Source organism: Hemiscyllium ocellatum, chromosome 6 (genome assembly GCF_020745735.1).
Source record: "Hemiscyllium ocellatum isolate sHemOce1 chromosome 6, sHemOce1.pat.X.cur, whole genome shotgun sequence".
NCBI lineage: Eukaryota > Metazoa > Chordata > Chondrichthyes > Orectolobiformes > Hemiscylliidae > Hemiscyllium > Hemiscyllium ocellatum.
Window position 1 is genome coordinate 84,289,321 of NC_083406.1, and position 27,884 is coordinate 84,317,204.

General features: G+C 41.1%; 1 protein-coding gene across 1 annotated transcript in view; it reads right to left on the bottom strand.

Annotated features, from left to right (window-relative positions):
* sacs (sacsin molecular chaperone) overlaps positions 1 to 26,490 on the bottom strand; it is an 80,175-nt gene extending 53,685 nt beyond the window's left edge. The window contains exons 1-5 of the mRNA XM_060826086.1: positions 26,304 to 26,490; positions 14,774 to 14,924; positions 3,910 to 4,000; positions 3,330 to 3,415; positions 409 to 520 (exon numbers count right to left, since the gene is read on the bottom strand). Of these exons, the coding sequence (XP_060682069.1) occupies positions 409 to 520; positions 3,330 to 3,415; positions 3,910 to 4,000; positions 14,774 to 14,924; positions 26,304 to 26,326 (463 nt within the window). The 5' untranslated portion in view covers positions 26,327 to 26,490. The remainder of the gene's footprint in view (positions 1 to 408; positions 521 to 3,329; positions 3,416 to 3,909; positions 4,001 to 14,773; positions 14,925 to 26,303) is intronic.
* Positions 26,491 to 27,884: the final 1,394 nt, after the last annotated feature.

Sequence of the window (27,884 nt, forward strand, 5' to 3'; positions counted from 1 at the left end):
CAGCTGTGGGGGATCCCTGGTAACCAACACTGGAGAGACAAAGCAAGGCAAGTAACGTGTTCAACCCCATCCAAGACAAAGCAGCCCACTTGATCGGTACCACATCCACAAACATTCAGAAGTGTTAACAGGAACACAGCATTACAGTTTGAATGAGTGGGGAAGGGGATCATTTGTGCTTATAATCAGCCATCTAATAACAAACGAAGCAACAATTTCAATGATTCAGGCCTTGATCCTTCTGCAGTGGCTACTGATAAATCTAACCACACTGATTAAGATATAAAATAATATTAAAAGGCATTCTATAATGCCCACTATTCTCCCACTGATCTTATCGACAGGATCTGCTGCAAGATGTCTCAGTTGTATTTTGAATCCATTGTTGTTGTTCAGGTGATGTCTTACCTTGATATTCCTTCAACAACTCTGACCAGAGTGAAGTTGCTCCATATTCTGTCTCATCATATAAAAACTTCACCTCAGTAGCTCCAGCATCTTCAGCATTTTGTATCAGCTCCTAAAAGCAAAGAATTAAATGAGAATATACTTGTTATTTCTGTGGGTTTCCCAGCTGCTGCACACCTCCATAATAACTCTGGGATCCTCAAAGAATACTAGATCTCAACCTTAGCAGTCATTTTGTTGCTGCTAATGGTACTCATTATGCCAATGTCAGCATTGTAAAGCAAAGAAAACCAATTTGCATAAAGAATACAGGGGCAAAAGAAGAGAAGGAAGAGGGAGAAAGGAGACGGCAGAAGGCAAAAGAACCTGCAAGCATGCGGAAAGATAGTTAACTGTGGAAGCCAGAAAATAACAGAAATATATAAAGGCATTGCAAGAGAGTGAGAAAATGTTGGAAACACTACTGTGTAACCCAGTTTCCAACCAAAACAATGCCATATTTTTTCAGATGGCAATATGCTATGCATTTATTGCATCTTCTGTATTTATTCCATGGCACACAGTTAGGTACGTAACTTTTCATTGAACTCCAGTCTGTTTACAGTCCAAATGTCATCAACAAGTCCCTTCTGAAATTGACTGTGAAATTGATAAACTAGGTCAAGTTACAAACATGAGAACTTGCGCTTCGGGCTCACATTAAAGTATGTTTTATGGATCACAACAGAACAGAGATGTTAACACCAGTCATGCTACATTGATTCTTCGTTACCAACAAATTACACATCTTATTAATCAAGGAAAATATTTAATGCAGTTGATTTTTATGCACCTTGTGCAGATTGCCTATCAGAGTTTTTTAAGTAAGCTTTGAAGTTTTCACAGCATATGGCCTAGCTTTACAATCAAAACATCCAACTAATCCAGTACTCAATTCAAAAGGTGCTACAAAAAAAATTGAAAAGCTATTCATTCCATTGTAACCACTATTTTAACCCAACTTTATGTACGCTTCTCATTCCCTACTTTTAATATAAAGCAAAGTTTGCATTTATTCCAACAGTTTTTCCTGGTTCTCTCATGCATTTTCCAATAGTTTCAAAGATATTTTAAAAGTTAGGTCAAAGTTTTATGATTAGTCTTCTTTCCCATTCATTCATGGTTGTTCAGAGGGCTTCTCAGAGACCCTTACATTCTTGTTGCTATACTTTCAACCTTTTCCATTATCAATAGCAAAAGTTCCACATGGTAGGCTGTTGGAGAAAATGCAGAGGCATGAGATTGAGGGTGATTTAGCAGTTTGAATTAGAAACTGGTTTTCTGAAAGAAGGCAGCGAGTGGTGGTTGATGCAAAATATTCAGCCTGGAGTCTGGTTACTAGTGGTGTGCCACAAGGATCTGTTTTGGGACTACTGCTGATTGTAATTTTTATAAATGACTCAGATGCAAGCATAGATGGATGGGTCAGTAAGTTTGCAGATGACACTGAAGTCGGTGGAGTAGTGGACAGTGTGGAAGAATGCTGCAGGTTGTAGGAGGACTTGGATAAACTGCAGAATTGAGCTGAGAGGTGGCAAATGGAGTTCAATGCAGATAAATGTGAGATGATTCACTTTGGGAAGAATAACAGGAAAGCAGAATACTAGGTCAATGGCAAGATTCTTGGTAGTGTGCATGTGCAGAGGGATCTTGGAGTCCACATACACAGAACCCTGAAAGTTGCCACCCAGGTTGATAGTGCTGTTAAGAAGGCTAACGGTGTGTTAGGTTTTATTGGTAGAGGGATTGAGTTCCAGAGCCACGATGTCATGCTGCAACTATACAAAATGCTACTATGGCTGCACTTGGAATATTGTGTACAGTTCTGGTCACCCCATTACAGGAAGGATGTGGAAGCATTGGAAAAGGTGCAGAGGAGATTTACCAGGGTGTTGCCTGGTCTGGATGGAAGGTCTTATGAGAAAAGGCTGAGAGACTTGGGTCTGTTCTCAATGGAGAAGATAAGAAGGGATTTGATAGAGACAAATACAAGATGATCAGAGGATTAGATAGGATCAACAGTGGATCCTTTTTCCTAGGATGATGACATTAGCTTGTATGAGGGAGCATAGCCACAAATTGAGGGGTGATAGATTAAGAAAGATGTCAGATGCAAGTTCTTTACTCAGAATGGTAAGGGCGTGGAATACCCTGCCTGCCAATGTAGTTAACTCAGCCACATTAGGGAGATTTATACAATCCTTGGATCAGCACATGGATGATGATGGAATAGTGCAGGGGCATGGGCTTAGATTAGTACACAGGTCTGTGCAACAGTGAGGGCCAAAGAGCCTGTTCTGCACTGTATTGTTCTCTGTTCTATGTCTCATTGAGTACAGTGTCCACAGGCTTCTGCAATGTTACACAAACAAAATACCAAATATCCATTTTTAGTCACAGTTTGATTAAATATACGGTGCTAGCCAAAAGCTGTATGACCTTAAGACACAGTAGTTGAGAGTGTGGTGCTGGAAAAGCACAGCAGGTCAGGCAGCATCCAAGAAACAGGAGAATTGACATTTCGGGCATAAACCCTTCATCAGGAATTGTATCCAGATGCTGCCACACCTGCTGTGCTTTTCCAACACCATATTTTCGACTCTGATCTCTAGCACCTGCAGTCCCTACTTTCTCCTTATGGTACAGTACTCTGCAATATATCGAAGCATCTCCACTTGGCAGTCAAATGGCTGAAGTTTAATTTCTTCCAATTGCTGAGTCTCTCACAAAGAGAAATGTGCAATTTTTTTGGCATCTCTGGTTTGAATACTTTATCTCTCTATTTACCAACATTCAACCAACTGGGTTGCCAGAGACATAAAACCACAAAGGACCCAACACTGTCATTTCAATAGAACCAAACAAGTAATAAAGATGCTCACCTTAAGAATCTGTCCTCCCTCTGGATACCTCCTCAGAATATCCTTAAGAAAGTCTACAAGTGGTGGTGTTGTTTGTCCAAATTTGCCTGTAAAAGCGAACATAGCTTTCAGTTCCTAATTCAAGAAGAAGGTTTCATTAGTGTTTGTTCCTATCACAATTTTAAACTATGAACATTGATTTTGAAAGAAGGCTACAACAGTAATAATATGAAGATTTACAGTTAGCCTTGTAGTGACAAGAGGGGAATTTCAATTCTCCCAGTCCATCAGGAAAGGCACAGAAAATCAATGAAAATAGACCAATTCCACAAGTACCAAAGGAAAGAAAGAACCCCATATGGAAGCTTTTATTATAACCATACAAGCATTTCAGGATACCAGTGAGATTTGCTGATTCCTTGTCACTGCATTGGGATCCTCCCACTGCACCCAAGATCAATTTCAAACTATTGCAGATCAGTAATATTAAATTTACCAAGGTTAATCTGTTTCCTTTCCGATGTCCTAGTTTTTAAAAATGTCCGTATAGTTAGCATTATTTATATTATTGAGCATTAGACATTGTAAATCAATTGATTACCTCCTCCCTTAAGTCCTCTTCCTTGTAAAGTCAAGTTAATCTCATGGGTTCCAGTTTGCAACAAATTCTCAATCTGTGCTGAGTCGTACAACTAACAGAGAGAACAGGATAAACAGTATGTGATTCAATTTTGAACTAATGCATTAGAATTAAGAGGCAAATTAAATGCTTGTGTGAACTTGATAATGACTATTCCATCAAATGTGCTGGCAGGTACAATTGTAGTAATAGCTTACATTCATATATAGAAACAAAAATAGGAAATGCTTTATAAATAAAATATTTGATCACTCAAGACTATATTTCCCCTCAAAGAAAATCAGCTTTAATACTATTTATTCAATTACTAATTTCACAATTTCAACTATAATAACACTTGCTTGGCAATGTTTCAAAGTAAGCAGCATTCCACCAAAAAAAATGAGTAGTGCAAACAAACTTCCACAGAAGATTGAACCTAAATCAAAAAAGGAAGATCATGGGTACTTTCTGGATTGTATGAGGTTAAATATAGTGATTGTCCAAAGAAACTCAGGGGTTCAGGTGTATAGGAATTTAAAATATCATGAATAGGTGCAGAAAATAATCAAGAAAGCACATGGAATCCTCGCTTTTACGTCCGGGGAACTGGAGTATAAGAACGCAGAAGTTACACTGCAGTTAGACAAAACCCTGGTTGGCCACCTCTTGAAGTATTGTGAGCAGATCTGTGCATCACACCATAGGAAGGACATAATGGCCTTGGAGGGAGGACAACATTGATTAACAAGAATGATAACTGGCATTCAAGGGTCATGTTATGAAGAAAGATTACACAAATTAGGTCCGTTTGCTCTAGAATTTAGAAAGTCAAGTAGTGATCTGATGAAAGTCTCCCAGATACCAACAGGAAAAGACAGTAGAAAAAAAATAAATTATTTCCATTCGTTGGGGTTTCTAGAACTAGGAGGCATAATCTGAGAATTAGGGCTAGACCATTCAGGAGAGATGCGAAGATGCACTTTTATACAGAAAAAGGAGGTTAGAGTTTTGGAACTCTTAGGGCACAGATCAGCCATGACCCCACTGAATGGCAGAACCAGTTCAAGGGGCTGAAACGTCTACTCCTGTTCCTTAGCTCTGACAATGATTTCAGTTTGTAAATACTGGTGGGGAACAGAGAGAAAAAAACATATATTTACTAAAAAGCTAAGAACCAACCTGTAAGCAAGATGGGAATCAAAATCCTTACTGAAATTGCCCAAAGGCTAGGATTTAAACTAATGCACAGTCTGGCTGTTGAGTCTGTTCAAGAGTGTTACAGACACATTAAATTTGAACACTATTGTACGCATCTGAAGAAGTAATTGCCTGCCTCGTATAGAATAATTTACAAATCCAGATGCAAATTCTTTACGCAGTCACTATTACCATGGGTAAGAGAAATTAGGCAAACGGTATGATCCAAGGTGATGTTAATATTGGACAAATCAAACCCCAGAGTGAAACTTGGCTTGATTGATCAAAGTTTTGTGTTTTCTCAAACTGTAGAGGTCAGTCACCGAGCATGTTCACGCAAATTGGCATACTTCTTCTCAAAGAATAAAAACATGAGCTATATTATACTAAAAAAGGTTGAAAACATTTCATTACAAACACCAGAAAAAGAATCAAATTCACACTATTCCTTTTACTCAGCAATACCATTAGAAACACAGGACACTATCTCCACACCAAGTCTTCTTACTTGGGCTGGCACTGTCTTAAAGCGCAGCAGGTCAGGCAGCATCCAAGGAACAGGAAATTCGACATTTCGGGCAAAAGCCCTTCATCAGGAATGAGGAAAGTGTGTCCAGCCGGCTAAGATAAAAGGTAGGGAGGAGGGACTTGGGGGAGGGGCGATGGAGATGTGATAGGTGGAAGGAGGTCAAGGTGAGGGTGATAGGCCGGAGTGGGGTGGGGGCAGAGAGGTCAGGAAGAAAATTGCAGGTTAGGAGGGCGGTGCTGAGTTCAAGGGAATCGACTGAGACATGGTGGGGGGAGGGGAAATGAGGAAACTGGAGAAATCTGAGTTCATCCCTTGTGGTTGGAGGGTTCCCAGGCGGGAGATGAGGCGCTCTTCCTCCAACCGTCGTGTTGTTATGTTCTGGCGATGGAGGAGTCCAAGGACCTGCATGTCCTTGGTGGAGTGGGAGGGGGAAGTTAAAGTGTTGAGCCACGGGGTGGTTGGGTTGGTTGGTCCGGGCATCCCAGAGGTGTTCCCTGAAACGTTCGGCAAGTAGGCGGCCCGTCTCCCCAATATAGAGGAGGCCACATCGGGTGCAGCGGATGCAAAAGATGATGTGAACACCTCTGGGACGCCCGGACCAACGAACCCAACCACCCCGTGGCTCAACACTTTAACTCCCCCTCCCACTCCACCAAGGACATGCAGGTCCTTGGACTCCTCCATCGCCAGAACATAACAACATGACGGTTGGAGGAAGAGCGCCTCATCTTCCGCCTGGGAACCCTCCAACCACAAGGGATGAACTCAGATTTCTCCAGTTTCCTCATTTCCCCTCCCCCCACCTTGTCTCGGTCAATTCCCTGGAACTCAGCACCGCCCTCCTAACCTGCAATTTTCTTCCTGACCTCTCCGCCCCCACCCTACTCTGGCCTATCACCCTCACCTTGACCTCCTTCCACCATCACATCTCCATCGCCCCTCCCCCAAGTCCCTCCTCCCTACCTTTTATCTTAGCCTGCTGGACACACTTTCCTCATTCCTGATGAAGGGCTTTTGCCCGAAACGTCGAATTTCCTGTTCCTTGGATGCTGCCTGACCTGCTGCGCTTTAACCAGCAACACATTTTCAGCTCGGATCTCCAGCATCTGCAGGCCTCACTTTTTACTGGCACTGTCTTAGCTGAGTTCCTGCTGATGAATCTCGTATATTCACTAAACGCTTTTTCCTTCAGCTGGCACGTCTCTGTGAGACACTTAAAACAAACTGCACCACTGCTTTAACTACAGAGCAAATGCATGAGTTCCTTAAACTCAGCTTTAGTCAATATTTGTTAATGCTGGAGGAATTAATTGACACAGGCTATTATCATACTGTTTTTTTGACCACCTGAAAGATATAACAGCCTAACCTGGGTAATTTCTGATAATATTTGAATATAAATGGACACTTGAACTATTGTGTACATTCTGGAATGGTTCAAGAAGGGTGAACGATTACACTGATTCACAGTTGTGTACTGTTTTGGAGGCTGAGATTAAGCTAGAAGACAAGCGTGAAGGGACCTTTACTCAACATGTGATCATACTATTGCTCATCTGGGAGTATTGATGCAGATATGACCATAAGATGTAGAAGCTGAAATAGGCTAGTCATGCCATCAACTCATATCAGTTTTTACTGTGGAGAAACAAATCTGTGCAGAAAAATAAACTTTGATGTTTCATAAACAGATCATATTACACAAGAGAAATTACGAGAGGTCTTAAAGAATATAAAGATGGGTAAATTGCTAGGATCAGATCTAACATATCCCAGAACATTGTGGGAAGTAAGGGAGAACATTACAAGACCCCTTGCAGAAATATCTGGATCGTCTATAACTATAGATGAGATGCCTGGTGACTTGAGGTTGGCTGATGTTGCACTTTTGTTTGAGAAAGATTGAAAGGAGAAACTAGTGAACTATTGATCTGAAAGTCAAGATTTAGTTGTGGGTAAATTGTGGGAGGTGATTATAGAAGATAGGATTGATGTATATTTAGAAAGGCAAAAATTGATTCAGGGATGTTGACTCATGGTTTTGTGTGAGGAAAATTGTGTCTGAGTTGTTTGAGGAAGTTACCAAAAACATTGATGATGGCAGGGCAGTAAACATTGTTTATTTAGATTTTAGTAAAGCCTTTTGACATGGTAGACTAATTAGACTAATTAGTAAAGTTAGATCGCATGGGATTCAGGGTGAGCTTTCCAGTGGACACATAATAGACTTAATGGCAGGAGAAAGAGAGTAATAATGGAAGGTTGCTTTTCCGACTGAAGGCCTGTAACCAGCGGTGTTCCACAGGGATCGGTTTTGGATCCTCTTTTGTTGGTCATTTGTATAAATGATTTGGATGACAATATAGAAAGCATGGTTAGTGGGTTTGCAGATGACACCAAAATTGCTGACATTTTAGACAGTGAATAAGGTTTTCTAAGGTTCCAAAGGGATCTTGATCAAATGGGTCAATGGGTTGAAAAATGGCAGATGGAGTTCAATCTGGATATATGTGAGGTATTGCATTTTGGTACAACAAACAGTGTTGGACTTTTACAATTAATGGTAGAGCCTTTGATAGTGTTGTAGAACAGAGGGACTTGGGGTGCAGGTACATAATTCTTTGAAGTTTGCATCATATATAGACAGAGAGGTTAAAAAGGCTTGCCTTCATTGCTCAGCCCTTTGAGTATAGGAGGTGGGACATAATCTTGAGGTTTTACAAAACATTGGGGAGGCCTCTTCTATAATACTGTGTCCAGTTCTGATCAGCCAGTTATAGGACATTATTAAGCTGGTGAGGAATCAGAAGAGATTTACCAGACGCTGCCGGGTATGGAACATTTGAGTTATAAAGAAAGGCTGCATTTGCTGGGACCTTTTTCTTTGGAACATAGTAGATTGAGAGGCGACCTTATAGAAGTTTATAAAATAATAAGGGGAATAGATAGAATTAATTGTAGTTGTCTTTTCTCTAGGATGGCAGGTTTCAAGACTAGGGGGCATATTTTTAAAAGCTGAGAGGAGAGAAGTTTAAAAAAACGTAAAAAGATGCAAATTGTCTTTACACAAAGTGGTTCACATGTGGAATGAACTTCCTGAGAAAATAGTGGATGTGGGTACTATTACAGTGTTTAAAAGACATTTGGGTAGATACATGAATAGGGAAGGTTTGGAGCAGGAGCAGGCGGGTTGGATTATGTTCGGCATGGACTGGTGGACCGAAGAGTTTGATTCCGTGTTATATGACTCTATGAATTGAATGGCTCCACCATTCAATAAGCGTATGACAAATCTGATAACCCTTAGCTCCCACATTTCTGCCTATTCTCTTACTGCTTAAAATCTCTCTATTTCAGCTTTAAATAAACTAAATTTATTTAGGGCGGCACAGTGGCACAGTGGTTAGCACTGTTGCCTCACAGCACCAGAGACCCAAGTTCAATTCCCGTCTCAGGCGACTGACTGTGTGGAGTTTGCACATTCTCCCCGTGTCTGCGTGGGTTTCCTCCGGGTGCTCCGGTTTCCTCCCACAGTCCAAGAATGTGCAGGTTAGATGAATTGGCCATGCTAAATTGCCCATAGCAGTAGGTGAAGGGGTGAAATGTAGGGGAATGTATCTGGGTGGGTGGCGGGTCAGTGTGGGCTTGTTGGGCTGAAGAGCCTGTTTCCACACTGTAAGTAATCTAATCTAATCTAAATGACCCAGCCTCCACAGCCCTGTACTGTAAAGAATTCTACAAACTCACTATCTTGTGCAAGAAGGAATTCCTCCTGATCTGTCTTAAATGGGTGACTGTTTACTCCAGGTCATGTCCTCTGATACTAGATTCTCCCTGAAGGAGAAACAACCTCCGAGCATCTACCCTGTCAAGTCCCTTAAGAATTTCACACAGCTCAACATGGTGATAAACACTGGCACTGAGCAATAAAAAAGTGGAAGAAGTTTCCCATCAGTAAAAGCCCTCAATTAAGATTAGATTACTTACAGTGTGGAAACAGGCCCTTCAGCCCAACAAGTCCACACCGACCCGCCGAAGCGCAACCCACCCATACCCCTACATTATCCCTTGCCCCTTACCACTATGGGCAATTTAGAATGGCCAATTCACCTGACCCGCACATCTTTGGACTGTGGGAGGAAACCGGAGCACCCGGAGGAAACCCACGCAGACACGGGGAGAACGTGCAAACTCCACACAGTCAGTCGCCTGAGTCGGGAAGTGAATAATTCTCAGTAATTAAAAGTGAATATCACAGGTTAACAATTCTCTTGGTTCATTTGCACAAAACATTTCATTCGTATGTCTTACAAAAGTCAAAAGGTCCTATAAATGTGCTCATTGTACATTGGCTGAAGCAAACATAAAGGCCTCAACTAGTAAATGGGCAGGAGGGCATCCATAAGCCTTCCATTCAGGACTTAAATCAGGTGGCAGTGGGTAGGCAGCAGGTTCCTTACTGCCTGACTCAGGGCTCCTCCCATTCCAAGCCTTGAAACCTCCCATCAGGGAAATTCAAGTTCTACCCAACTTTTTCAGCACAGCCATAAAACTGGCATCTACCTGACAAAGTGGAAAAGCATCCAGATACATCCTGTCCACAAAAAAAAACAGGAGAAATTCAATCCACCCAATTACCACCTCATCAGTCTATTCTGAGTCATTGATTGTGCTATCAAGTTGCACATGTTCATCAATAAACTGACCAACTGTACTCAGTCTGGATTCTACGTGCATCTTCGTGCTCCAGATCTCATTAAAAATATCTATAATCAAACGGTTCAGATGAGTTATGACGCATGGAGGTGAGACTTGAACACAGACTTCCGAACTTAGAGGTAGGGACATTACCACTGAGCTACAAGTGCATTCAAATTGTCTCAATCAAATGTAGGAACTTGTGTCAGTGAAGTAAATCTTCAGTGTAGCACTGGAACTTCAATCTAGATGGTTGTGATTAGAGGAGTGAAACCTGAACCTGTAGTCTAACTCAGAAGCCAGGGTGTGAAGTGACCCACACCTCATACAATCCAGATCTAATTCTAATTTTAGTTCAAACACTGGCAAAAAGACCTGAATTCCAGAGAAGTTTGAATGACAAAGGCAATACTTGAGCAAGTGTAATATCAGCAAGCCCTTAAAAATCAAGTCAATGGGAATTCCAGCAGGGAAATGTTACACTACCTAGTATCTATATCTAGTATCAAGGAAGATTAGTGGTGGCAAGAGGTCAATCAGAGGGCACTGCTACAGGCCTTCCTTAAATGAGTTTCCAAGGCTAATTAATTATCAGCTGCTTTATCTTCCTTCCATTATAAGAGAAAAGTGGGAGCATTTGCTGATGTTGCAGTGTTTAGTTATTTTAAATTTTTTGTTCAATGGGTGTGGATATTACTGGCTATGCCAGCATGTACTGTCCATCACCAATTCCCCTCAAGAAGGTGGGAATGAAGTGTGTTCTTGAACCGCTGAAGACCACAGAGGCGAAGGTGCACCATAGCAGTGTTAGGAAGCAAACTCCAGGACTTTTAATCAGTGATACTGAAGGAATAATGGCATAGTTCCAAGTCAGGGTGTGCGTGCCTAACAGGGGAACATGCAAGTAAAAGTGCTTCAACGCATCTACTGCCTTTGTCCTAAGTAAAGTCTCAAGTTTGGGACGTGCTTTCAAAGGGTCATTGTAGGTTGCTGCAGTGAATCTTGTAGATGGTTCACATGTGCATCAGTGCTGGAGGAAGTGAATGTTGAGGGTGATGTCAATCAAATGGCTGCTTTGTCCCGGATAGTTCAAGCTTCTCGAGTGCTGTTGGAGTTACACTCATTCAAGCAGGTGGAGAGTATTCAGTTAGGCACAGATTGCGATCTTTAAAACAAATCTCCCACCCTAACGTCACCCCCTATCCACAAGTAAATTTTTATTTAAATTTCTCCTTTATTAAAAAACCACAGTGGGGCACATTTGCTCCCACTCTGTGTTTACAGGCTGTGACGTTGCAGGCAATGCAACAACATTGTGTTAACATTAAACCAGAAACAGGTTGCATTTCACACACTCATGGGCATGGGGGAAATGTTGCAATACAATCACAATTACAAACTTACAAACTTACAAAGTAAGACAGAACCGCAACAGATAAAGGGATTATTCAATTCATAATGACAAATACAAAAAACTGAGAGATACCAGTTAATCAGCGTCTTTATTTTTAAGATGGAGGCCAAAAACCAAAAATGGGAGTTTGCAGTCTCAATGTCCTTGTGGGGGCGGACTGGTTGGTTACTCAGCAGTTAAGGAATTGCAGGCAGTATATTCTCATTAAATATCCCTTTGTAAGACTTCTGAGCAAGGTTCGTTGAAACGAGATTCCACTGTTTTGTCAAAAGATGGCTTTTGCTCAGAGTGCATAAATACAGGTGCTGCTTTTTACAGGCTTGTGGCTTTTCTTTTGTTGCTGGTTACTGGTGTTGATTCTATCAGTCAATATGGTGAGGAACAGTGCTGAACCCTTAACCATCTACTATTTCAACTGTGCCCCATGCCCAGAGGGTGAATATCCTTCATCTGCCCAGATAAATGCAGCTCTAACCTCTCTGAAGAAGTTCAATGCAACTCAAGGCAAAATGTCCGATTGACAGTCATCTCTTCTACTGTTCATTGGACGTGAATGGTCTTTAATTATATGCAAGTGATGAGGATTAACTGAGAATTGATTTGTGTCCTTATACATATAGACCAGGGCTTCTCAAAGTGAGGGTCAAAACAAGGACATGATCTCCAAGATACTAATAAGTCACCATGGAGAGGACCAGATTCAAATGTATAAAATGTTTTAACAGGACTGGAAGATGATGCTTTCCCTGGCCAGGAAGTCTAGAACCAGGAGACAGTCTCAGGATGTAGGGTAGATTACTTAGGGCTGAGATGAGGAAAGATTTCTTCATTCAAACAGTGTACTGTTGGAATTCTCTGCCAGAGAAAGCTGTGTTGACCAAATCACTGAATATATTGAAGAAAAAATAGATACTTTTATATTTTATAGGCATCAAAGAGTATGGGGAGAAAGCAGGAATATGGCATTCAGCTGAGGTTCAAACGGAGATGGGGTTAATGAATGGTGGAAAGCTCAAAGGGCCAAATGCGTAACTCTTGATTCTAGTTTCTATGTTTTTAAAAAGACTGGCACAGATCTGACAGACTGCAGTGGAAAAACAGGACACTCTGCGCTAAGCTGCTAACTTCCACCACACATGCAGAAACATAAACCAAATCCATATTTAAATACTGAAGTGCTTCACTATATTACAACTTAAAAAGATATGGTAATCTTACAAGCAACAAAATCCCATTATAAGCATTGCAAATTTATCGATGGCAAAATTGCATTCAATTATGTTAATCATCACAGTGAACACATGAAACACAGTTGCTAATAGGAAATTATTATCATCTCCTTCTCGTAATTAATGCAAGTGCACAAAGACATCATACAGATTCATTCAAAACTGGAATTCATCATGTATTATGAACGATCTCATCTGTGGTCCTCTCCTTAACTGCTTATTGTTTTAACTGTTTCTGCCTCCTCCATTATGAGCCTGGGGCCTATATATTGGCTTCTCATTTTAAATAAACTAACAGTAAATATGAATGACAAATACATTTTTGTGGGACATGGGTGGTTACCGGTCTATTAGAACAGGCAGAACTACTTGAATCACTAAAGATTCCTCTGATTATTTGGATTGGTATCTCATTATTTTCTCAGACACATAGTCAAGAAATGATCATATACAGGAACCAGGGTACAAAGTACTTTAAATACATTCCACTATTATATTAGTTCATGGTCAAGCTGCGTTTCCAACATAAGAGTGACTGTGTCAATTACAAGAATGTGGCTGGGGAGGCAGCAAATAATTGCAAGAACTGAAGTGAAAAAGAAACAAAACATTTACCGTATGACGGGTTGTGGGCAGTGAAGTTTTGATGAGTTGGACATTTATAGAATGATGTTCAAAGTGGCCACAAGAAAGAACATTGGAGAATCTGAGCCTAGAGATGAAAGCGCAGACTGGGTTTCAGCTATAGGATGGCAGTAAAGCTAATGGTGGAAGATGACACTATCAAGGCAGAAACATACAGTTGCAATAATGGATAGGATGCTGGCAGAAAACCAGCTTGTAGTTTAGCACTACACCAAATTTTCTCACCATTAGGTTCAATCTGAGCAAGCAGCAAGACAGGAGTAGAATCCAAAACTATGTTCCTAAACTTCTTGGCAGCGATGAAGCAGACTGATCAGCCTTGCCAATGTTGAGCTGGAGAATGTTCAAGCAGAGAGGTGGAACTGGGTGCCAGTAACATAAAAAAAACTGATCTCCTGCCTACATCACAGGGTGTCAGCAGGGACAACATATAACTCAGGATTAGAGGCTTTCTTGAGATTAAGCTTCTAATAGCATCCAAAGTGATCATGAAGGGTTAGAAAAAGGGTGCTTGCAACATTCCTTTATATGTCCACTGTCCTCTCTCTCTGTCAGGGCTTTATCTGCATCTATTGTTTTCTCCTTACCCTCTCCCCCAACCCTATCTTCTGCACAAAAACTACCATTTTCCTCACTACCATCAATTTTGAGGAGTGGTCACTGGACCAGAAACATTGACTCTGATTTCTCTTCACAGATGTTGCCAGACCTGCTGAGCTTTTCCAGCAACTTCTGTTTTTGTCTCTGATTTCCAGCATCAGCAGTTATTTTGGTTTTTATTTGCTTGCTCCATTGGACAGATAGGAATGAAACTGAGCAAAGACAATGCACTCAGATGGGCCTTAAAAAGGTATAAGTGATTTAATCAAATGGTGAACCAGGACCAGGTAAGCTGGCACAGCACCATGGCAGTGAATAAAATTTAAATCTCAGGTGCACTTTGCTTCATTAAATACCTGTACTTTTACCATAAAACAAATGTTTTGGTGAAAATCTGAGTCCCTTCTTGGCCATACTTTACCAATCTGAGTAGGAAAGAACTACATTTCCCTCTATGGCTTTATAAGGATAATTAAATAAAGGAAGTCACATTGTTGCACCCATACCATTTCAACTCAAAGTCAAGGTTACCTCTTTCCCATCGTATAGTAACCGCTGTTCTGAAACAGGAAAATCCGTTTCCACATAGATTAACTCCTTGATGTCTTGAACAGTTGCACATGGAACAACTTCATACACTCTTCTCCCTATATATTCATGGAGAACAGTGACCTTTGGAAGCCTTTGAAGAAAGAAAAACAAAGTTTCTCCAGCAAATGCAAGATACAGTGAAAGAAAAGCTGCTGTTTCTACAATCAGCTTTTTAAAAATTATTTATATCGTAAGTTAAATTTAGAGTCATCAGCTTTATTAAAACATTGGCATCGTTTTGTTTCACCCATATACAGAGTTCAAAATAAATGGAACCAATTGGAAGCAATTCTTTTTCAGAACAGTGATTAGATAGTACGCATTTCTAACAAAGACATTGTCTGTTACATCACTGAGAAAAAAATAACACAAGTTAGTTTTAGTTACTCCCTTTTCTCATGTCACATTTTCTCATGTTTTAGTTGCTAGCTTATTATCCAGTATTCTGCTTCACTTCATTCCTTAATTACAATACGGAATCATATATTAGCAGCACCACAGAAGGGAGGCCAAGTTCAAAATTTGTTAATTTCACATTCCCAAAGTTTCACATCAAATGGGTGGCACGGTGGCACAGTGGTTAGCACTGTTACCTCACAGCACCAGAGATCTGGGTTCAATTCCCACCTCTGGCAACTGTCTGTGTGGAGTTTGCACATTCTCCCTGTGTCTGCGTGGGTTTCCTCCTGGTGCTCCAGTTTCCTCCCACAGTCCAAAGATGTGTAGGTTAGGTGAATTGGCTATGCTAAATTGCCCATAGTGTTAGGTGAAGGGGTAAATGTAGGGGTCTGAGTGGGTTGCTCTTCAGAGAGTCGGTGTGGACTTGTTGGGCCAAAGGGCCTGTTTCCACACTAAGAAATCTAAAAAAAATTAGATCACAAGTCTGGCTATTTACTTTTCCAAGCATCTGCAGTCATCGTTTTTACCTATTTATTTTTTAAACCCAATCATACTTTTTTTTTACTTTCACTTTCAAACTATAGGTCATGTGCACTTAAACAGCACTTAAATTGTGAAAATATTTAACCTGCACCGTGACAACTTAATGAAATCAGTTTAAAGGTATGTGCAGTCATATCTAAAGCTCTTATGGATATTTCAACATGGTACCGAGAGTACTGTACAACAGATGTATTCATGTGGGAATTTGGATAAATCTGGATTAGTCATTTCAACAAGAGTCTTTAAATAGTTTCAAAAACAGACAAACAACTAAAAAAGGATTTTCAACCATGCTAGGCTAGCCAACAAAAAAAAACTAAATATTTGATATCCATTGAAAATACGAATCTTGAGACATCTTGAAAACAGTAATATGCTACAGTAACCAATGCAACTGGCCACAACCGATGGGTCATCAGACCAAGGGCAGATGTTCTTTTAATAGATGTGAACAATACTATACTTGTCAGCATTTTAATAGCACAAACAAATCCCATAACGGAAAGTGAACATTATTATTTAATTGATGGTCCATTCAAAATACAAAAAAAGTTTATCAAACTGGTTAGTCTGGGAAGGAGTTCTAGAGCATCATTGATCCTTGTTGCACATGATTGGTGGAAAATTGACACCTGGAATGAGTGGAGTGTCTTATGAAGCTAGGTTGGACAGGCTAGGCTTACATCCACTGGGGTTTAGATGATCGAGGGGTGACTTGATTAAAAGGTATACAATTCATGTGGATGTGGAAGAGATGTTTTGTTTTACAGTTGAATCTAGAACTAGGAGGTATGATTAGAAAATAGTGGAGCAGTAGTAGGCCCATCAAGTCTGCTCCACCATTCAATGAGATCATGGCTTATCTGATTTGGAGGTGCCCGTGTTGGTCTGGGGTGGACAAAGTTAAAAATTACTCAACACCAGGTTATGTTCCAACAGGTTTACTTGGAGGCACTGGCTTTCGAAGCGCTGCTTCTTCATCAGGTGGTTGTGGAGCGGGATCATACAACGCAGAATTTATAGCAACAGGATTGCAGTGTCATTGAAATGTAATATTAAACAAATTTAGCTTGAGTCTTTCATCTTTCAGTGATCATATTGGCTTCGGTTCCTTTGTATGTAAATTCCAGAACTTTTTTTTAAGAGTTACATTACACACACACAGATACTCTCTCACAGACACTCACACCGCAACACACGCATACACACACACACACACACTCAGTCTGTCATGAGCACGCACACACAAGTTTGTGGGGTGAATTTGTACTTGCAGAATTACATTTTATTCTGCTCAAAAACTGCATAAATCTATGTAAAATTCCCACTTTAGAAATAGAATTAGTCTGACCTAACATTGAGACACAGACTTTAACTTCATACCTTCAATGCATTATCTGAGCTGAGATGACACCTATTGTTAAAAGCTATCTTGAGAATGTAACTTTAAAACGTTCTGGGATTTTCATGTGTTTTTTTAAAACTATAGCTTATCTGATGATTCACAACTCTAATTTCCAGCATTTTTTTTCCATAACCCTCAATCCCCTTAATAATTAAAGATCTCTCTATCCAACCCTGGATATACTAAATGACCCAGGTTCAACAGCCCTCTGCGGTAAAGAATTCCACAGATTCATTCCCCTCCTCGTCCCAATCTTAAGTGGGCATTCTCTAACTCTGAGATTATGCCCTCTGGTCCTATACCCTTCCACAAGGGGAAACATCCTTTCCATATCTACACTGTCAAGCCTGTACAATTCATAAGACATAAGACCATAAGACATAGGAGTGGAAGTAAGGCCGTTCGGCCCATCGAGTCTACTCCGCCATTCAATCAAGGCTGCTGGCATTTCGACTCCACTTACCCACATTCTCCCCGTAGCCCTGAATTCCTCGTGACATCAAGAATCTATCAATCTCTGCCTTGAAGACATTTAGCGTCCCGGCCTCCACTGCACTCTGCGGCAATGAATTCCACAGGCCCAGCACTCTCTGGCTGAAAAAATGTCTCCACATTTCTGTTCTTAATTGACCCCCTCTAATTTTAAGGCGGTGTCCAAGGGTCCTAGTCTCCTTGCCTAACGGAAAAAATTTCCTAGCGTCCACCCTTTCCAAGCCTGGTATTATCTTGTAAGTTTCTATTAGATCTCCCCTTAATATTCTAAACTCCAATGAATACAATCCCAGGATCCTCAGCCGTTCCTCATATATTAGACCAACCATTCCAGGGATCATCCGTGTGAATCTCCGCTGGACATGTTCCAGTGCCAGTATGTCCATCCTGAGGTGTGGGGACCAAAATTGGACACAGTACTCCAAATGGGGCCTAACCAGAGCTTTATAAAGTCTCAGTAGCACAACGGTGCTTTTATATTCCAACCCTCTTGAGATAAGTGACAATATTGCATTCGCTTTCTTAATCATGGACTCAGCCCGCATTTTTACCTTTAGAGAATCCTTGACTAGTACTCCCAGATCCCTTTGTACTTTGGCTTTATGAATTTTCTCACCGTTTAGAAAGTAGTCTATGCTTTTATTCTTTTTTGCAAAGTGCAAGACCTCGCATTTGCTCATGTTGAATTCCATCAGCCATTTCTTGGACCACTCTCCCAAACTGTCTAGATCCTTCTGCAGCCTCCCCACTTCCTCAGTACTACCTGTCTGTCCACCTAACTTCGTATCATCAGCAAACTTCACTAGAATGCCCCAAGTCCCTTCATCCAGATCATTAAGATATAATGTGAACAGCTGTGGCCCCAACACTGAGCCCTGCGGGACACCGCTTGTCACCGGCTGCCATTCCGAAAAAGAACCTTTTATCCCAACTCTCTGCCTTCTGTCAGACAGCCAATCCTCAATCCATACCAGTAGCTCACCTCAAACACCACGGGCCCTCCCCTTGCTCAGCAGCCTCCCATGTGGCACCTTATCAAAGGCCTTTTGGAAGTCGAGATACACCACATCCACTGGGTTTCCTGGTCTAATCTACTTGTCACCTCTTCAAAGAATTCCAACAGGTTTGTCAGGCACGACTTCCCCTTACTAAATCCATGCTGACTTGTTCTAATCAGACTCTGCTCTTCCAAGAATTTAGAAACCTCATCCTTAATGATGGATTCTAGAATTTTACCAATGGATGTTTCAATAAGGTCGCCACTCATTCTTCTAAACACCAATGAGTACACAGGTCAACTTAAACAATGTTTCCTCACACGCCAACCCCTCCATATCCAGGACTGCCTCAATGACATTACATAGGTCCTTAGCTGTATTCCTTACACATTTCCATGGAAGAGGCAAAGGCGTGGTGGCATTATCACTTGACTATTAACCAAGAGACCCAGGTAATAGTTTCAAATCCCACCATGGCAGATGATGGAATTTAAATTCAATAATAAAACAAATCTGGAACTAAGAGTCTCATGATGACCACAAAAGGTGCCAACTGTCAGAAAATCCAATCTGGTTCCCTAATATCCTTTAGGGAAGGAAATTTGCCATCCCTACCTGTTCTCGCCTACATGTGACTCTGGACTCACAGTAATGTGGCTGACTCTCAAGTGAGGCAATGAGACATGGACATTAAATGCTGGCCCAGCCAGCGATGCTCCCATCCCATCAATGAATTGTTTTTTAAAAAAAGGTCCAATCTGTTCACAGTATTCCAGCTATGGTCTGACGGGTGCTTTGGAAAGGTTTAGCAAGACCTCCCTATTGTTATTCTCCATTCCCTTTGAAATAAAGGTCAACATTACACTGGACTTCCTTATGAAATGAACTTGGATGCTAGCTTTTATGATTTATGCACAAGGACTCACAAATCCCTCTCTGCTGTCGCAGTCTTTCTCCATTTAAGTAATGTTCAGCTCCTCTATTCTTCTTGCCAAGGTGTATAAGCTCACATTTTCCCATATTATATTCCATTTGCCAAGTTCTTACCCACTTGCCTCATCTACATCCCTCTGCAGATTCTTTAACGCATCCCTACTACATTACATTGGCAGTTTTCCAACCCTCTGGTGCTCTTCCAGAATCTAGAATTGCTGGAAGATTAGATTAGATTAGACTTACAGTGTGGAAACAGGCCCTTCGGCCCAACAAGTCCACACCGACCCGCCGAAGCGCAACCCACCCATACCCCTACACTTACCCCTTACCTAACACTACGGGCAATTTAGCTTGGCCAATTCACCTGACCCGCACATCTTTGTGACTGTGGGAGGAAACCGGAGCACCCGGAGGAAACCCACGCAGACACGGGGAGAACGTGCAAACTCCACACAGTCAGTCGCCTGAGTCGGGAATTGAACCCGGGTCTACAGGCGCTGTGAGGCAGCAGTGCTAACCACTGTGCCACCGTGCCGCCCAATCCACTTACTACCAATCCACTTACTATAACTGTAGCTGCTTCGTGGAATATCTCAGGATTCATCCCATCAGATTCAGGGACTTGTCAGTCGTTAGCCATCAATTTCTTGAACACATTCTCTTTTGTGATAGTTCTTGTATTTATTTCATCTCCTCCTTTTGTCCCTTGATTATTTAGCACTTTTGGATTGCTAGTCATATCTATTCCTGTGAAAGCTGATGCAAAGTGTTTATTCACTTCCTCTATCATTTCATGGTTCCCCATTATTACTTCCCTATTCCCATTCTCTATGTTCACTTGGGCATCCCTCTTCCTTTTTATATATTTAAAAAAGGTCTTGTTGCCAACTTTGTTATTTGCAAGTTTACCCTAAATGCTTACCTTCTCTGTCTCTATTTTTTGGTTGCTTTTTTTTACAACTTACCCAATCTGCTGGATTACCACTGATGTTTGCTACGTTGTATTTGTTTCTTTCAATGTGATGCTATCCTGGACTACCCTGATTAACCATCATTAGTTCATCCCCTTCTTAGAATCTTTCTTCCTCACTGGGGTATGTCTTTATTGTTAGCCAGAACTATTTTCTTAAGTGTCTGTCACTGTTCCTCAGCTCCCTTTGCTGCTTAACTCCTTTCTGAGTCCACTCCAGTCAGCTGTGCCCTCATCCCTATGTAATTACCCTTATTTAAGCTTAGCTCAGATGTCTCTGACCCATGGGTCTCTCTCTCAAAATGAATAGTAAATTCTACCATGTCATGGTCACTGTTTTCAAGGAAATCTTTTACTCTGTTATCATTAATGAAACATCACCAGACCCAAAATAGCTTAATTCCAAATTGGATTCACAATATACCGTATTAATGAGTCAAAGCCATGCAGCATAGAAGCCCTTCACAGCACTGATGTATATTCACTAATCCAAATAGGAAACTATTCTAAATACACTATGAATTCTTCTTGTCGCTACCTCTATCAATAACTATCCCAATCTGCATGAAGATTAAAGTCAACAATGATTAATGTACTGCCTTTTTTATATGCCTTTATTATCTCCTGATATATTCTCTATCCTACACTATTGCAACTGTTAAGGAGCCTATAGATACTCCAGTGTTTTCTTCCATTTTTTAATTCTTAACTCCACCCATACAGATTCCACACCCTCTGATCCAACGTCATTTTTGCAATTTGTACTTACTCCGTCCCAAACCAATAATGCTACCCCACCACTCTTTCCTTCCTGCCTTTCCTTTCTAAAAGTTCATACTTCTGAATATTTAGTTCCCAACTTCGATCACTTTATCATCATACCTTTCTAATGGCTACAAGATCATAACCTGCATTTGTCTTAATTAATTTATTTTGTTTCAACTACTACATGTATTTGAGTGAAGTGCTATTAAATTAGCCTTTTTACCATTTCCCCACTACCACTGACTCTATTTACTGGTGTTCCTCGATGTTTGCATACTCCATCCCTTCCTGTCACATTGAGGGTATCATTTTCCATATAGCTGCACTCATAACCTTTTCCATGCAAGACTACATTTCTCCTATCCTGAACCCTCCCCCATTCCAATTAATTTAAAGCCCACTCTGCAGCCCTAGTTATTCATTTTGCCAAGACACAGATCACAGTAGGGTTCAAACAAAGTGCATTCCACCAGAACAGTCCCTTCTAGCCCAGTACGGATGTCAATGCTGCATAAACTGAAAGCCATTCCACCCCCACCATTCTCTTAAATACATGCTTAACACTTTGACTTTATTTAACCTATGCCAATTTGCCTGTGGTTCGGCTAGTAATCCAGAGATTATTACCCTGGAGATTCTGTTAATTAATGTTAAGATTTCATTGGCCCCCTTCATATTGCAAATTCAAAGAATGTTGATCTCTACCAAAGTTGCCACTGCAATTCCGACTGTTTTATTTGGGAACGTTCATGTGGAGAACATATTTTAAAATATTCACCATTTGTTTCCCACGAATATTCACGATTTAAATCTGAACTGAAACTTCCTCTTCAATTGCTAAAGCACAGGAAACATTTTGTTGTTTTCTTGCTGTTTCTGATTTTTATAATATTTTTCCAGACAGCTTTTAAATTAGCCAACTATCAAGTTGTTAAAGGAAAATAATTTTTGAATAACCTGAATGAGGTACCAAAGAGTTTAACTTTAGGACGATTGATTGTTATTTACAATTGACTGAATTGTTTAGGCAGTACAATTTAGAAGTTTATGGATTGTATAAAACTTGGAAATATAAATAGTGAACAGAGTAACAGACTTCAAGAATTCAAAACATGTTGAAATAGGCAGACGCAATTTAGTGTAGTTAACTGTGTGACTGTCTTCATACTGATATCCACCTTGGCAAGGAGGGAATGAGAAGGGAAATGCAGAGATACTTTCAGCAGCTAACATTGTCTCTAGAGTTTCTCCATTCACAGGTAAAGCACGCTTTTGGACTACCACCCACCCCTCCACAGCTTGATCCAACAGATTCAATCACCATCCCAGTCATGACCATGAAAAGGGAAGAAGCTAACAACAGTAAAGAGGAGGTTGGTACACGTTTTGTCAGTGGCCTTCCTATGGACATTAAACCACTTGATTTTTACCTTGTCTTTCAATCATTTAAGGGATATGAAGGTTCACTGATCAAACTACCATCACAGCAGCCAATTGGTGTGTGTTACATTTAACAGCAGAGTGGGAGCAGAAGCAGCTAGGAATGCAGTGTCCACCTAGCCTGCAGCTGCAGCTGCTGCACTACACAGATGTGCTGGTATCCTCCATCTGAAGGACCTCTGAAAAGATGGAAGTCTCATCAGTTTTGTAAAGTATTTAATTGCCCTTATCCAAGAATTCAGATTTCTCCGAGGAGTGATGCAAGAATAGACTGAATTTTGTTTTCAGGCTGGACTTTACTAATGGAGGTTTTGGAGAACTGGCTCGTTTCCACTTGACTTGGAGGGGCTGGAGTGGTCACTAAGGACTGAAGATTTAAAAACTTTACTGGTGAATTATTTTTTCCATATGGCAGGAGTCTTCAAATTCTAATTACTGTTACAGACTAGTAATTTTTGTTGTTATAATCATTGTATGCTATGTGTCAATAACTTGCTTAAATACTGGCTGTCAGAGTTTTATGAAAGCTGGTAGAGCCATCAGTTATCATGAAATGATAAAAGGAGGGAATGAGAATGTGTGCACGGTATAAGCAGGCAAGGAAAGAGTTAAGTTCTGAGTTTTGTGAAACAAGAGGTTCAGCCGAGCATGACTCGGATCAGATAAGAACCTACAATTAACAATGGGTGCTGGAAGCAAGGGTAATGGGTTATCAAGATGGAAAAACATTCATTATTTGAAGTCATTTAACAAGATGAGGAAGCATTCAGTATGTGAGGACAGTTTAACAAGGTGAAAAGTATTCATTACGTGAAGTCAGTTATTCATTGTGCAACAGCAGATGGCTTAATGGCTGTTGGTACTTGCTGATTCTAACGGTCACCTAATCAGTATGTATGTTGTCTTATCTGGATGCTCCTCCCTGCAGAATGACCAAAAAAAATTAATTGAGAAACTGCTGTTCCAGAGAAGACTGTGAACTCATGTCTCTGTGCACATGGGCAATTGTTCTCTCTCCCTCCAGGGCCCAGAATAAAGATGAAGGAGGTAAAACTACACTGTGTTTCTGAGCATTTTGCTTTGACTGAGAGAGGGAACAAGATGACATGTCCCCCTAACTATCCTGTCTCCCCACACTCTTTTAAGAAAGTGTCACCTTTTTAGGATAGGGCTAAGAAAAATCGTCTTCTTTTGGTGGGGTCTATTACCTCAAATGCCTAGATGGCTGGTTTGTTATGCAGTTTGACATCAACACAGGTTCAGTTCTGATACTGGATAAAATCCTTGTACAATCTTCTTGCCTCACTCTGATTATCGTTAACTTCATTGCAATCCTGTACTATTGCCATGTCCTCCCCAATTTATGAAATCTCCGCTCATGTGAACCATCCTCTTCTCACTATTTAATTTAAAGCCCTCCTTATATGCCTAGCCAAAACATTTGCCAGTACACTGATCCCAACTTCGTCCAGACAAATATTCTCCCAGCAGTTCAGCTCTCTCTTTCACCAGTGTCCAGTTCCCAAGAATTATAACCCACTTTTCCCACACCATTCTTTGCAACACTCATTACCCTCTTTAATTTTGTTTACTGAATGCCAATTTGCTTGTGACTTTTGTAGTCTTCCAAGAATGACCACTTTTGTGGTTTTGCTTTGTTAATTGTGTCTTAACTGCTTGTAATCCCTCAGTAGAATCTCTTTCCTTGTCCTGTCTGTGTTGTTAGTACCCATGTGGACAATGGCAACTGATTCTTCCTCTCTAACTCTAAGGAGATAAACTTAACCCTGGCCTCAAGCAGACAACACGGTCATCAGGACACATGGTCAATGGGTCTGCCTTAATTTAATTCTGGCCTCTTGAACATCTCTAATTGTAATTTTTCCAGCACTGATGGCCACACCTTCAGCTATCTTGGCGCCGGGCTCTACTTTCTCACTGATCATCCATAATCCACTCGGTTTCTGAAAGGGATGAAGGTTTAGTTCGAAAGGAAGGTTTTACAGCAGCTCACAACATGAGCCTCATTGGCTGGCAGTGCTGTGATCTTAACTCATTTATCAGCTAGTTCTCTATCTGGATAAATGCAAAGTACTGCATTTTGGTATAAGAAACTACAGTAGGGCCTTCGGTAGTGTTGTACAACAGAGGGACCTGGGGTTCAGGTACATAATTCTTTGAAGTTTACGTCACTTATAGACAGGGTTGTTAAAAAGGCATTTGGTATGCTTGCTTTCATTGCTCAGTCCTTTGACCATAGGATTTGGGAAGTCATGTTGAATTGTATAGGACATTGGAGAGGCCTGTTCTGGAAGACTGTGTCCAGTTCTGGTCACCCAGAAGGATATTATTAAGTTGGAGAGGGATCAGAAAAGATACCCAGGATGTTGCCAGGTATGGAAGGTTTGAGTTATAAAAGAAGGCTGGAGAAGTTGAAACTTTGATCACTGGAGTACAGGAGGTTGACAGGTGACCTTATAGAAGTTTATAAAAATAATGAGAGGTAAATATAGAGTTAGTTGTGGTTGTCTTTTCCCTAGAATGGGGGATTTCAAGACTAGGGGACACGTTAAGGTGAGAGGAGAAAAATTTAAAAAAAGACATGAGAGGCAAATTTTCTTACACAGGGGGTGGTTCACATGTGGTATGAACTTCCTGAGGAAGTGGCGGATGTGGATACAATTACAACATTTAAAAGACATTTGGATAAGTACATGGATAGGAAAGGTTTGGAGAGATATGGGCCAGGAGCAAGCAGGTGGGACTAGTTTGGTTTGGGATTATGTTCAGCATGGACTGGTTGGACCGAAGGGTCTGTTTCCGTGCTGTGTGACTTCTCTCCCATGAGTCAGGGTGCTCACGGATTCAATACACTGTCAAGTTTTCCTGGCATAAAAGAAATCCCCTCCTTTCAGATGCTCCATAAAATCTATGTCTTTAAGCAAGTCTTTGGCTGCATGAATTAAAATGGCCTCGTATTGCTTTGTATAAACCCCAGATGGCATCTTGGGATGAGAATTGCCAATGCCACACCAGTGCAGCTGGGTTTTGTTTATAACTGGGGAGAGCAATGATGTACAATGTCTGACCAGACAGTGTTCAATAGCTGTAATATCCATCATCTTAGAATTCATTAGAAATGAGAAATGTACATTTGTAGTTTTGCTTTTAAGTGCCAACTCACAGACTGGATATGATTTGCAAAAAGCGGGCGACAACGGTGTTCAACCGTCAAGTATAGCCACGATTAATAAGCAGAATCATTTCCCCTAAAGTCCCCAGGACCTGGAATACCCTGGAGAGGGATCAGGCCATTCTGTCACAAGTGGAAAAGAAACGGCAGTGTGACAATCTAGTGAGCATTCCCCTTCCCCTCTCATTCAAACTCAAACCAGCCCGGGATTTCACTGGCTAACTGCAAGTGACGGTTCAGTTTGAAAGGGGTTTTTTTTGTTTTAAAACAGCAGCAGCAGCCGCGCAGCGTGAGCCTGACCGAGTGACAGTGCCTTGCTGTGACCCTACCTCAGTCCAAGCCGGTTCTCCATCCCTTGCCGCTTGCTCAGCTGCTAGGAGCCGGGGCCGCTCACGGACACAGTGCGCTCTAAGTGCTCCCGCAGAAAGACAGCGGTCCCTGCAGCCATCCGCCTGTAGCACCGTTATACACTGCCCTTTCTCACTGAGCCTGCACTTTCGAAGGTCCCACTGCAAATCATTCCACTCTCCCACCGCAATTTGTGCTTCAAATCCTTGCGAAACGGGTCCTACTTTTTTTTTGGCTTTCGCGCCTCCAAATCAATCTCCTCGGCTCTTCATTGTAATTTCTTTTTGAAAAAGGACTGGTTCCGGCTCCCTCCTTCTGCGTCTGATCCGCACTACACACACAAAAAAAATTAAAAGGAAATCATTAGGAGTCAGAGGTCAGTCACTTCCTGCTACAGTAACGCTAAATGCGTTACTAATTATAAACCGCTCAGTTTCAAGCGCACCAGGGAAAGGATTACTCAGCGCCTGGACATTGCATGCTGGAAGCTGTAGTCTCCAAACCATTGCAATGTCACATCACGTCGGCCCACCTCCTACTCCTTCAGTTTGACAGATCCTTCTTCATGCAGGATCCTTCCAATCCCAGTATTGTGGGGCATTTTTTTTTCCTCTCTGCAGAATGATGCATTAATTCTGGAAAATTCTGTCAAAGTGTAGAGACAATGATTGATTCAAAGTTAAAAATCACACAACACCAGGTTATAGTCCAACAGGTTTAATTGGGAGCACACTAGCTTTAGGAGCGACACTCATTCATCAGGTGATAGGTGAAGGAGCGACGCACCGAAAGCTAGTGTGCTTCCAATTAAACCTGTTGGACTATAACCTGGTGTTGTGTGAATTTTAACTTTGTACACCTCAGTCCAACACCGGCACCTCCAAACCATGATTGATTGAAAAGGGAGGTTAGGACTTTTTCACTCACACTGAGAAAGTTCACAGGTAACCTCTGGAATTTGTCAGCTCCAGCCAGACACATCCCCAGAAATGTCATCCCATGATCTCCTCCCTCCACCCACAGCCAAGCCATTGACCACCCAACATGCCCAATCTGACAGTGGATCAGTAACTTTCCCACACCAGTTGAAAGACCAGTGAGCAGACTCTTCTTTAGCCAACTGATGATACATGACTGCCAGAACATAAGAGTTAGGGACAGGAGGAGGCCTTTGAGCATCTTAAGCCTGCTCCATTATTCTATAAGGTTAAAGCAGATCTGACTGTGGCCTTAACCCCACCTTCCGGTTTCCCTCAGGAAAATGTATTGACCAGTCATTAATATCGATTGTTTTGTGTGTGTGACTTTAATGCATCAATTGTCTGCCCATATTTACAGATATAACAGTGGCATTTCAAAATAATTAAGTGAATGTTAATCTTTTGACATATCTTAAGGATGTAAAAACAATTACATAAAGGGAAATTCCTTTTAGTTGATATTTGTACATCATCTGAACGTTTCAAAAATGTTAAAATGTCACAGATTATCATACACAGATTCTTCACACCTTAGTTTCATTTCATTAATAAAGCAAGCAATATGAATTTTGAAAATATACA